Below are 13,691 nucleotides of genomic sequence, written 5' to 3'. Positions count from 1 at the left end.
GTAGAAAGAACCTGTCTCCTATGGGCAATGAAAAGGCGCTTCTTGCGGCGAAGGAGGCGATGGTAAGCTGAACAAAGGTCTGGGTATGTAGGTAAAGAGTTCCGGAAGGCGTGTCGGAGGTCCTGATGCATAGACTTGCATTCTTGGTCATACCAGTTGTTCATATGGCAATTTCCTGGTTTGTGAGAGGTGGTGACAGAATGGGTAGAGAAGGGGAAGGATTGGAGTGCAGCTTTCCAGATTGCATATGAGAGACACTGGTATTTGCCCTTGGCGGAGCTGAGGGAGGTGAACTGGGACTTCGATGGGAGAGTCTGCCTAAGGATAGAGGAGAAGAGATCGGGGTCACCCTCCTCAAATCGGAAGGTGGTTCTGGGAGGGCTGCGGGGAAGAGTAGGGGGTGGATTCGGGAGGTCAAACTGCAGTGAGAATGAGAGGAGTGCATGATCTGCGAGGGGGATGGGGGTGATCGAGAAATTTTTGATGTAAGGAAGGAGATTCGGGTTTGCAATAGCATAGTCAACCACACTTGCCCCTCCTCCAAATGGTCTGCAAGTAAAGAAGTGCGAGGATGGGAAACATGGTAGGCCGTTCAGAATTACCAACGCATGAGATTCTCCCAACTGTAGCAGATATTTCCCATAGGTTGTGATGGGTCCCAAGTGATCCTTGGAGGTCCAGTGCATGCCAATTGTGATCGGGTCAATCCCTCGAGTGCAAAATATATCCTCTGTTTTATCATGCATAGGGATTCAGAGATCTTTGGTTCGGGCGTTGAAGTCTCCCGTGAGAATGACGTCCCCCACTGTCAAAAACCTGGTGATGTCAGAGTACAGATCTGTAAAAGGGTCTTCGTCTGAGCTATTGTGAATAGCGTAGGAAGATGGGATAGGTGGGAAGTAACAGACTGCGATATAAATGTCTCTCGGCAGTGATGTTCTGGCTTTGATCTGAATCCACATGAATTTGGCATACTCATTGGTCACGACTACTGCTACTTTGCTCCTGAGGCTATCACGGACGAGGCAAGCCACACCTCCTGATCCCCTGACACCCCCTGACTCCCTGTCTCCTATCTGCAAGCTGCGGTCCACCGATATCCTGTAATGTCGGGGAGAGGCCGTACTGGGCTCGTGTGAGTCTCGGTAACCAGGAGGATGTCCGCTGAGCTAAGGGCTTCATAAAGTAGGGTTGGTGAGGACCAGAAGGAGCCATTACCATTCCAGCAGTGAACCGAGAGATCCGTGCCCCGCCTCCTCTCCGTTCGGGCCTGTCCTTTGGAGTTACCTGAGCGGGGTGCCCATCCCGGGGGGAAGGTGTCCCAAATAACTGCTCGAAGATTTCTAATCACTGCCCATTTCCCTGCTTGTCTTGCTGCTGCAACCTGTTCCTTGGCTTGTTTTAGTTCAACTACTTGAGCTCTTGTGAGGTCTTCATCCAAAAACACTTTATTCGGAAGGGAAAATAACTTTCGCTTGGCTCGGAGCACTCGAAGTCTCTCTGAAGAGTCACGGAATCTGAGGAAGAGGGTAGAGTCCTGCCCTAGCCAGGCTTTGTCCAAGGTTGTCTGGTATGTTGAGAGTGTCGCATAGAAACTTGTTCCCCAGATCCATTGGATCTATTGGAGAGGGAGGAGTGGATGAGTTGTAATTAGTTAACTCAGTTTATTGAGTTAAGTCCAGTTAAATTAGTTCCGATCAGTTTCAGGTACTAATAGTGAGTAAACGGTCAGTTGGGACACTAGTGACCTAATTAGTGCTACTCTAGGTAAGTGAAGATTCTACCATTAGAAACTCATGCATGTTGATTCTGAGAAAGACCCAGTGGAGACTAGAGTGCAGGGACAATGTACTATTTGTTTTAGATTTTTCTGAGTACTGATAGTGCATGCAATCAGGAATTGATCTTTGAGGGATTGCGCTATTTTTAGAGGCTTTCCCTTCAAATACAAGCTATCCTTCATAGGAATTACACATTGGAATATAGACTTGGAGAGCTTGTGAAGAGGTTAAGCTTTGGCCTTGAGCTTGCTTATGAGTTGGAGATTGAATTTGCCGAGTGCTGGGATTGTTCTTGAGAGAACCAGCGTTGTAATTTCATCTTGATTTTCCATATTAATACAAAACAGATAGTGGGGTTTTGTGCTGTGGCTTTCGCCGGATATTTATTGTGTTATGTGCCTTCGATTATCTTCCTCTATTGATTATTGTTTGCTCAATGTTTATGGGCTTTCACTGTGAAGAGTAGAAGTAGATTCTTTTCTCTTGTTTTAGTAGATTACATGAGCTTGTGAATCTACAAGTTTTTCTACACAAATCTCATGGTAATAATCTTCCATTTTATCAAAGGCGCTTGTATTGGATTTGTTGCAATGGTCCATACTCTCATAAACAAAACCCATCCAAATTTTGTCACCATCAACCATGCAGAGTACATCAACAATTGGACTACACATCTTTATGACTTTTTTGAGCATCTTGCCAAAGGTCTTTCCGAGCATCATTTCTTCTACATTCTTTCACTTTGCTTCTTTTGAAAGTTGAGATCTCTCCCACTCTGTATTGCAGAAAATAGATCTGAGGCTTGTTTTTTCTTCAGCAACTCTTTCTAGAGTAATGTGAAATATGACAAAAGTTGTATCCTAAAGCCTAAACAACTCTCTGGTTGCATTTTTTTTTTGTATATGCTCAAAATGAGATGATGGTTAATGACAAAGTTTACAACTATCATTGCTCTCCAAATTTCATCATTGATCTATGGAAATTTGGTTAAATCATGTAGCAATAAATCCAAGCAATGAGCTGCACAAGTGGTCCAATAAATGGTCTTTTACTTTTCCATAATCATCTTTACTACACCAATGTAGTTTGAGGCATTATTTGTGACAACTTGGACAACATTTTCCTCACCAACCTCTTTGTTACTTTATGTAAAATTCAGAAAACATATTCAACTATCTTCACTTGATCCATTGCATTAATTGCCATAGCAAAAATACCCGTTGACGGCAATAAACAAGCACATTAATAAATTGTCGATGATATAAATCCGACCAACCATCTCTCAGAATTGTGCAACCGGTAAACTTCCAAGACTATTTAATAATAGCCAACCTCTGTCATTATTTCTTTTGTTTTCTTTAGTAATGTGGTCCTTAGAGCCTTAGACACAGGAGAAACACACTTTGTGCCAAATAGCCTTTTTGAATGCATTTTTAAAATATGGGCTTATGGCCACATGATTCGACTAGAACAATTCGTCACAACAGATCTTATAACATTATTAAATATTAGACTATTCAAACTAATTTTTCATAGATCCCCTATTAATTAAATACTAGCTTTGCTTGAATTTTATGAAATAATTGAAATATTAAATGAAAGAATAGACACATGTATACCATCCACAAAAACAAATGTACGGTTGATCCTGCAAAACCCAATACAAAAGAAAACACAGCTACAAGGTGAGACCTATGATCTTGTCTCTTTGTTTCATCTATAAAATGCACATACAAAGGAATGAGAACTCACTATTGAGTTACCTTTTGGCACCGTGGCTTGAATGCCTGTGACAAAATCCTCGTCTATTATGCTCTGAAAATAGCACTCCCAGAGGTTTTCCTTAGCTATGCAACAAGTATAATGCTCATGGATGAATATTTAACATAGCTTGATAGCCATCTAGGGTTATGGTTTTGACTTCCTCAACCCTAAATTATTGCTAAGATTTTAGACCTAGAATCTTTTTGGAAGTCCACACATGGGTAGCCCCACGTGTGAGTTATGGAGGCTGGCATGGCATCCACTCATACCATGGTGGTAACAAGGTAGATTAATTTAGGGGGAGGCTTAAATTTTGCATATAGGCTTCAATTAAGGTGATTTTCACTGTTGAAAAGGTTTTGGTGTGTAGGTCAATGTTGAGTTTGTGTGCACATTTTTTTGAATGTAGCAATTCCGAAAAGCTACTTTTGATGCCTCAAAATGGCTCTGAAAGGTTCTAAACCCCATTTTTCCAAGTTGGGTCCTATCACTAACATGGGCTTTACATGTTAATTTATCCAATTTTTTCACCCTGTAAGTTCCAAGATAGATGACAAATTGTATGATGATCCAATTTGGATTACCACATTAAACTGAATTGCACATGCATTAAAAAATCAACAATAGCATCATTAATTGTTGTTGCTTCTCTACAGGTTCCCAAATGCATTTAATGTTAATGCTACCCCTGTTTTTGTTGGGCTTGAACTTGAGCCACTAAAGTTTAGGTGAAAGAAGGAATGCTAGATGAAAAATACATGGCAATCTTCCTCTAAATTCGTTGCTTCTTTTCCTTTTTCTCCCTTTTTTTGAGTTTTCATAGTTTTGTTGTAGTACACCTTTTTGGTCTTCAGATACCGCTCGACATCCTTCGATGGCACCTCCATTTCTATTAGAGACACTAAGCAGGTAGTCCACTGCTCTGGTTGAGATGCCAATAAAATGTTTTCCATGTAACTGACAGATACAATTTGACCTTTCCCTTTTCACATATTTTTGAGGTGCCATCTAATTATATTTCTTCTCACTGTGCTCTGCTCAACTCTGCTCACTATGCTCTATAGTATACTCAAATATTTAGGTCTAGAAAGTTTCAAGGATTATGCTCAATGTTAAGTTTTAATTGCATTTTACAGTCATGAAAGTCCCAAATTCCAACTTCCATTAACTGGTATGTGAACAATGGCAAACTACAGTGTAGACACAATTCTTTTTTCCCTTAAATGTTGACTTAGGTTTAAAAAATGCCATTTTCATGCACAACTGAGAAAACCACAAAATATTTGAATCTATGAGATTATGGCCCGTACTAAGGCATTGGAAAATGATCCAGAGCATGGGTGCTGGACCCTGAACGCTGAAAATGCTTTGATTTGGAAACTAGACCCTAGTGTGTAGAGAAAACACGCATCTTGTTGACCTGGATGCAATCTAAGATCTAATTTCGTAGGAAATACAACGGTTGCAACGTTGGCCGCAGATTAGAAGTAACATCCATTTGCAAGGGCATTAGTGTCAGGTGGATGCATTTGTGGTTGCGGATAGGAAACTTGTTGGCATGGATTCTACAACTGTATCTTCCACTAAGGAAAGTTGGGTGCAGTGTCGGGTAGAGTCACGAAGGAGTATGCAATTGTGCTAAGGTAATGGGAATTACATCGAGTTGCTCTAGCCTTGGAAGAAATGAAACCATGACGTGAAAACCATGCGGAGTCAGAGAAATCCACGTGGTATGAGCGAATAGGATTTAAATTTTATCTATTTATTTTTAATTTGTTGAATTTTGGGGTTGAATTTGAACGAATCCTCGATATCTATTGATTTTATTTGCCTTGAAGTTTGAGTTTGAGCTCAAGTTCGGGTGCAATTTGAGATTCACCAAATCTGCGTGGAATTAATTTAAATTTCCTTCAAATATGGCGAATTTCAAATGGCGTTGTCTACCGAGGCCACAATTTCACCCAGACGACAAATTTCTTCCTGGAATCCAGCAAGAGAATTTTCAAAAAAATATGATTGCTGGAGTGTTTGAATAGCTTTTTTATGGTAGAAATAGATTCAACACATCAGAAACCCCTTGAGGCACCCAAAATCTTGAAGCTTGAGAGCTGTAACATGGATTTCCAAAAATTTCAGCCGAATTTTGTCAAAATTTTGTTGGAATTTCCATTACTTTTTGGGCAAAATTGTGGCCTCATTAGGTTACTCTTTCAAATTTCAAGGAAAAATTCGCTGTGGTGACATAGCTATAGGTCACCACATTCCGCTATTTCTTTCCTTGGAATTCAAAATTCACCAACTCTAAAGGCTATTTGCATTAATTTGACATAGTTTTGGCGAATCTCAAGTTGAAACCAAACCCAAACATGAACTGCAAGGTGAATAAAATTGGTGGAAAATTGAGGGTTTATTCAAATTCAGCCATGGAATTCAGCAGAGGAAAATTAAACCTTTGCTTCTTGTTCCATGTGGTTTTCATGTCCTGCTTTTCATCTCTTCCATGGCTTAAGCCACCTGATGCAATTCCCATTGCCTCCCATATTCTGCAAGTATGGTTTACCTAGTTCTAGCTTCCTCCTCCTGATGCAGCACCCAACTTTCCTCCGCATAGGCTACAACTTCAGACCCCATTGCTTAACGAGTTTCCTCCTGATAGGCACACTCCTTATCTGTTTGAATTGCAGTCTGACACTGCCCACAGATCAATTATTGGAAATTGGAATTTGGGAAAATGTATTAAAACTTAACATAGAATATAATATAATAATTCATAAGACTTTCCAGATTTGAAACATTGACATGGAGCACAATGAGCAGAAATTTAATTAGATATTAGAGCGGTGGAGCACATGCTTACTGTATCTCTAATGGAAGTGGCGGTGGCGTGTAAGGATGCCTAACATATCTGTCGATTAGAAAAATGCAATGCATTGAGTCTATGACAAATCAAAAGAAGAAAGAGAAGAAAGAAAATGAAAGGACAATGAATTTAGAGGGAGATTGCCATGTTTCCTTCTCCAGGCATTTCTTCTCTCATGTAAACTTCAATGGCTCAAAATTCCACCCAACAAAAACAAGTGGAATCTCAAATTGTGTCGGTATAAGAAAGGTGATTATAGAGAAGTATAAGACCATTTATGTTAATAATGACAGAAATTAAAAGACTTTGTAAATGTAATTTACCTCAGTAAGCCTTGTTTTACCGTTTAGATAGTTGTGTAACGATAGACAATTTTTGTAAAGGTGCCTTTGTATTAAAATGCTATTTCTCGAGAGGCTTATTGTATTGTTGGAGAGTCATTGCTGACCTTGAATAATAAAGCATTCCAATCCCTTGCCCTGTGGAGGTTTCCTTGACACACTGTCAGGGTTTTACCACGTAAAATTCTGTGCCTGTCTGTATGAATTTGGTTTCTTGTTCTTGTGTGAATTTTTCCTTCTTAATTAAATTACGGGCTCTAAATACCAACAATTTAATGGATCTCTCTTTAGCTCATTGTCATTAACCATCATCCTACATTGAACATATACAGAAAAATTACAATTAGAGAGTCATTGAGGCCTTGTGAAAAGGTTTGTCACATTTTAGATTACTTTGGAAAGAGTTGTTGAAGAAAACCAAATTTAAGAGCTATTTTCTAGCATTGCAGAGTGGGAGAGATCTCACCTTTCAAAAGGAGCAATGGGAAATAATGTAGAAGAAATAATATTGGACAGAGATCTCACCTTTCAAAAGGAGCAATGGGAAATAATGTAGAAGAAATAATATTGGACAATAGCTTTTGGGAAAATGCTGAAAAAATTCCAATTGTTGATGTGCTTCACATGGTTGATGGTGACAAACCTTGTATGGAGTTTTTAATGAGGGCATGGACCATTGCAAGTGTTTTTGATAATATGGATGCTGATTATTGGGAAATTTGGGAGGTAGTTGACCGAAGATGGAAGGTGATGCATAACCTTATACATGCAGTAGCATGATGTTTGGACCCTAAGAAATCAAGGTGAAGAAGTCCTGAATGGACTCTGTGAGGCTATTGATAGGCTAAATCCAGACCCATCAATTGCAGCTTTGGTTAGACCATAGTTTAGGGCATATGGGTTAGAAGAAGGGATATTTGGAAGTAGTGAAATATGATAGGGTCAAAAGTGCTTTAGCAGTATGGTGGGATTTTTATGCATTAGGGGCTGTAGAATTGCAAATGTATACAATTCATGTCTTGATCCAAGGATCAACTGCATTAGCATGATAAAAGAATTGGAGTGCCTTCAACCATATTCATTTCAAGAAAAGAAATGGATTGTTATTTGGAAAATTATAGGGTTTTGTTTATGGGCATAGTAACTACTAACTTGTAATTGGCTTTAAACAATTTGGCTAAAAACTCATACAATTCTTATACTCGATGTTTCATGCCTGTTTCAAATGCATTAGGAGATGAAGATCATCTTAACATTGAGAGTAATAGAGCTAGTCTTGACACCAGTGGTAATCATCCAATTCTCATGCTCGATGTTTCAAACTTGTTTCAAATGCATTAGGGGATGAAGATCATCTTAACATTGAGAGTAATAGAATTAGTCTTGACACCAGTGGTAATCATGCTTATAGTGATTTCACTGCCTATTGTGCCCTTGATGATATAGAGCTTTTTGATGGACCACAAAAACCTCAAGATAAAACCTGTTTTGCCATTCTTTTTGTATGTTTAATTGTATAAAACTTTTTAATGTTATGTTAGTGATTTTAATGTTATGTTTCATGAATAAGTTTTTAAAGTTTGACCAAAGATGAAGATGACGCGTTTTTGCTATAGACTTTTAATCATGTTTGACATGTTATTTTCATTTCTATCTATATTTTCATGTCAAATTGAATTTTTATTTTTTACACTTAAACGACACCAACCTCGAACCAAATGACAGTTCTTACCTCGTTGCCTCCAATACCCTCTTCTAGTTTCTCACTGCAGTTTTTTTCATTCTATGTTCCTTCGTTGAATTCTGCCACTGACCATTGTTCATGCTGCGAGACCTCACCTGACATAGGAAATAATTTTTTTTATTTCTATTGAATTTATATTTCTTTCTGACGTCAGACCCTGCTGGAAGCACCATCTCCACTGTTGGACAAGGATCCTGTTGAATCTTGTGTCACATCTGTTTCTGTCACTTTTAATGTTTCCAGTCAAACCCAATAAGACTAGAATCTTGATAAAATTTAATTTACTTTTTTGTAGTCCGTCCCTCTGGATGTGTTATATTTACGTTATGACTGAACAAAACCGACATTTAACAATAAAATAAATTTAACTCACCATGAGGGGACGATTGAGTGGCTGGCACATTTGGATGTTATCCATCCACGTATCAAATTTTACAGGGATATTTTAGGCCCCTTGTGATAAGGTTGAAGGAGTCACCACCCCCACCCTTCTGGGGTCTTTGCTCTTGCTAAGTTATTAATTCCTGGTATATCTGGCTTAATGGTTGTTAGATATACCCTCGGTGTTATAGTGGCAACTGCTAGGTTTGATCTCGGGCTTTGCCGAGATTATTCCAACGAGTTACCAATTCACCATATAAAAAAACCCTTGTCTGTTGTTGGTTTAATCAATAAATTTATATTCAATAATTTCATAAATAATAATTACAACTTGTATAATTAATAATTATAATTTATATTGTTATTGTTTTTAAATGTGTTTTTGCAGCCTTGTTTGAGGAAATATATATATATTTTAAATTATAGCTAAACATAAAGTTATGATATGATTTGAAAACAAATGGTAACAACCAAAAAAAAATGTTTTAATCTCCACCATAGTAAAATATTTAAATATCTATTTCAATTAAAATAATTTTAATTAAACTATATATAGAGAAAAATAAAATAATTATAAAAAAATTTCTTATTTTATTCATAAGTACTCTCTACTTACCTGTGTAAAGGAGGTGTACTTTCAATGTTTAATGTAGAGTTGACATGTAAAATTTTAAAGATATTAACAAAAATTTTTAATATGGATCATAAACAATTTTTTTTAATGCTCCCGACAACTAAAATTATTTAATATCAATTATCTATATGTAAAGAGAGTTGATATTGAATAATTTTATACACACATATATTAACATAGATTCATTTTAACTTCTTATCTACCAAGTGTTGAGATGGATCAAATATATTTTAGCTCAAAATTTAAAGAAAGCTTTTCACCTCAAAAGATTTGATTCTTCTAGAGGCAAGTTGATAGATCTTGAGTTAAAATTATTCATACTATATATAAATTAAAATTTCTTATCTCTCTAAATAGAAATATTTTAATTTTTAATTTTTTAATATTCGTATTGTCACTTTTCTTTGACATGTTTTATAATTTATAATTTTATTTATTTATTATTTTAAATCCTAGGTACATGATAGATCCAACGTTAAAACGGATCTTGGTCAAAATACTTTTAATGGATTTTAATGTTCATTACAAGGGAAATATGTTTATTCCTTTTTCCCTTAACAGGGGCACACACACACTCACAAAAAAAACCGTGTACATTCAATCTAATTTGGGATTTATTATGGGCCCAAAGGGCTCAAGTTTATAATTTTGAGGAAATGTTGGCACCTCAAGGGATTTGATCCCTCTTAGACATGACAGATCCAGAATTAAGATTGATCTTGGTTAGCCCGTTGCGCTAGGTCGAACAATGGACATTTTACACAGGAAGGCGTTTGTTGACAAATATTGGGGCACTGTCCAGATTTGAAACTCAGTTAACCCACCTAATGTGCTTGTGGACAGTTGCATTTGGCTCAGGTGTATAGGGACACTCCCTCCTACTCGACCTTGGGTGAGTATAGGGGTACTTTCACTTGACTCAGGGTCTCTATGACAGAGGGTAGGTCTACCAATACTCCTGATACAAAATGCTAGAATTTTGGATAGCTCAGAAGGTATTTCCGAGAGGGAAAACCCACCTAAAGGAATCGGCTGAGCGAGTTACCCAAAATTGGGGTTTTGGACTCAAGGCAGTAGGTTTAGGACCTACAAGAACTAATTATCTATTGTAATGGGTTGAAAGGCGAAAACCCTAAGTTCTAGTGGTTTCCTAAATGACCCAAGAGAAATAATAAATAGAGGAGCCAAATGAGAGGCTCATTGTGTGCATGAGAGATGTGGCTTCTCTTGTGCAATGAGTGTCCTAGGAAGTGCCAAGTTCTGCTCATGGAGGTCGAGATACCCTTGAGAGAAGACTAGAGATAAGGTCAAGTTTGGTTTTGGGTTTGATCGAAACCAAAGAATGAGATCCGTCCAAGTTGCTGAAGATTTGAAGGATCTCTGTGTGAACTGAAGTACTGTGGAGAGCCTAGGGCAAGGGAATCCATATGGGAGAACGGATCTACAACATAGCTATCTATCTTGTGTACAACATTAACCCAAGGAGCCATAGATCCTAGTGAAACAACTGTAGCAAGGAAGAAGATTACTTCTAAGAGGACTCGGTCTCTCTTCTGGATACGTTGAGCTGGTTGGTGGTTAAGGAAGGAGTAATCTGTGCATTTGCTAGCTGAAGGACACATCTGCAGCTAAGAGAAAGGCTACTCTGAGTTTTTTCTTTGAGATAACAAGTGGCCGTAGTGAGAAAAGGGTTTGGAGTGTTCTGTCCTGTGGAAGTAAGGCAGCTGCAAAGCCTAATTAGGGCTGGCCGCTGGCTGCCCCAGTCCTGTGAACAGGGCCGAAGCTCACCCAAGTAGGCTGAGTCCCTCAAAGAGACATAAAGGGCTGATATAGATGTCTTTTATGAAGGGCTGAGTACCCGAGAGTGAGAACAAAAGATTTCAGTGATACAAGGGTGGCTGTGTTTGTGACAAGGTGAGACTGCTGGTGTGAGGGCTCATATGTTAAAGTAGAGGATCGCTGAACGTTATTGATGAAGTCTATTCACAATTGAAATTATGAACATGTATTGATGGCTAGTTATGCAGTAAGTAGAGGGTCGCTGAGCGTTATTGATGAAGTCTATTCACAATTGAAATTGTAAACAACATGTATTGATGGCTAGTTATGCAGTTTTATTGAAGGATTAATAGACTGTGAGAAGCTGAAGTATTTCGTCTGATAAGTGCGGTGTATTTAAAGGATCAAGTGCATTGTGAACAGCTAACGGGACAGATATTAGGCAAAGGACGGCCAGAGGAACAATAGACAAGAGGACTTAAAATATAATTCAAGCATCGTCTCTCAGTATTTTGTGGGCAGATTGAGGATGAAACTGTTCTGATTTCAAGCCCTAATCTTTTGCATATATGTATACTAGCTGTACTAGTGATCTGAAGGGCCATGATCCCTAATACGAGAGCTCCATGATTCTTTTATTAATCGGGCTTTAGGTTCAAATCTCTGTGTACTTTATTGATTTCACTGCTGTAGGTTTCTGCTGATTTCACTGCTGTAGATTTCTGCTGTGCAAAGTGCTTGTAAGTTGAGGTTTCCTACTGTGTTTGTGTGTGATTAGCCATAAAGCATATCTAGGTCCTATGGAAAAATTCAACATAAAAAGAGAAAAAAAAGATGGATATTGGTTAAAACATTTTTATACTGAGAAAAAAAAGATGGATATTGGTTAAAACATTTTTATACTTTGTTATTCAAGAGATCTGTAAAAAAAATCCATTTTAACTACGGATTTGTCGAATTACTTTTAACGGTTTTCATTCAAATCCAATAAATCATATAAAATTTAGTTAACAAATTAATTTACTTTGCTGTAGTCCATCCCCTTTGGATGTCTTATATTTGCATTATGATTGCTACCACCATTATCTAGTGTTGGGTTAACCAATAAATTTACATCTAATAATTTCATAAATTACTATAATTTATAATGGTCTTTCGAGCTTTATTTATTTAATTAATTGGTGATGGGTTAATGAACAAATTTATATCTAATAATTTCATGAATGTTAATTATATTTTATATAATGGTTGTAGTTATTTTGATAGACATGCCTATTTTAGAATGAGATTTTTAGAAACTTAATTTAATTATCAATAATTAAATTAGTTAGATAGTAGGGATTTAACCTCTATGGAATAGCTACTAATTTTTTATAATATTTGCCAATTATATTTTATAATATTAGGCAATTTACCATTTAGTAAGAAGGTTCTGGGAATTTGTTTTTATTTTGCAGGAACTCAATGAAATCTGTACCAAAAACCAATGGTTGCCAAGCTACACAGTCATCAATTCAAGTGATGGTAAGATGGATCTTTTTGACTGTCCTGAATATAATTATTCATCTAAACAGAGACGCAATTGATCTTTATCTGGTATATCTGCTTTTGCACATACTGTAACTATTAACCATAATCATAGCGGTGAACTGATGCGAAAATGATGTTATCTTAAAACAGCCAAGGAACTCTCTTTTGCAACTGTTACAGTTCGAGGTGTAGACTTTGAACTTTCAGAACGGGGTGAGCTGAAAAGTAGAGAAATGGAAGCAAAAGAATCTGCAGCATCGTATATGCTGAGTACATTATATCGTATGAGTGGTCGGTAAGAGTGACTAGTTGTCCGAGTCCTTGAAATCCATGCATTTTTTGTATCATTTTCTCTTCCAATTTTGGGTTGCCACCCACATGGATGGGTGTTACTATGTATGCTTATACAACGCATCATAGATGGTGAGCAGATAAAGTCTTTGTGGACTCTTGTATATAATATCTGCTATAGTCCAAAAACATGACATAGTCTAGAACTAAAAACATGACATAGTCTAGAACTATATAAACTGCACTTGCAGAAGTATCCCTTGTTTGACTTTTACAATTTTTTAAACTTTTATATACGTGCATATGATGTTAAAAATTCAAGCTGCAGAAAGTTTAGAGGCATCAGGTGACCTCTCTAGAACATATACTCCAATTAAGAGTAAACCTAACTCCCCAAGTTGTTAGGGTGTGTGTAGTTTCTGCATTTTGGTTTGTTTTTTTAATAAATAGAACATAACCAATGATCACTGCTAGTAAACATCTTGCCATTAACATTACTTGTTTGATGGGAACCACTGACCATGTGAGGCACATTCTTCAATTTTAGGTCATCCAATACATTGACTTGATGGCAGCATAGATCAAA

At 37.3% G+C, this 13,691-nt stretch overlaps 1 protein-coding gene across 1 annotated transcript in view; it reads left to right on the top strand.

Annotated features, from left to right (window-relative positions):
• Positions 1 to 13,421, top strand: part of LOC149153990 (uncharacterized) — a 130,221-nt gene extending 116,800 nt beyond the window's left edge. Inside the window, exons 10-11 of the mRNA XM_089439206.1 lie at positions 12,742 to 12,808; positions 12,965 to 13,421. Of these exons, the coding sequence (XP_089295332.1) occupies positions 12,742 to 12,808; positions 12,965 to 13,113 (216 nt within the window). The 3' untranslated portion in view covers positions 13,114 to 13,421. The remainder of the gene's footprint in view (positions 1 to 12,741; positions 12,809 to 12,964) is intronic.
• Positions 13,422 to 13,691: the final 270 nt, after the last annotated feature.

This window comes from Pinus tabuliformis, chromosome 9, assembly GCF_031772625.1.
Source record: "Pinus tabuliformis cultivar Carrire ecotype Pingquan chromosome 9, CPIR1, whole genome shotgun sequence".
Lineage (NCBI taxonomy): Eukaryota > Viridiplantae > Streptophyta > Pinopsida > Pinales > Pinaceae > Pinus > Pinus tabuliformis.
This window is presented reverse-complemented; position numbering and strand designations above follow the sequence as displayed.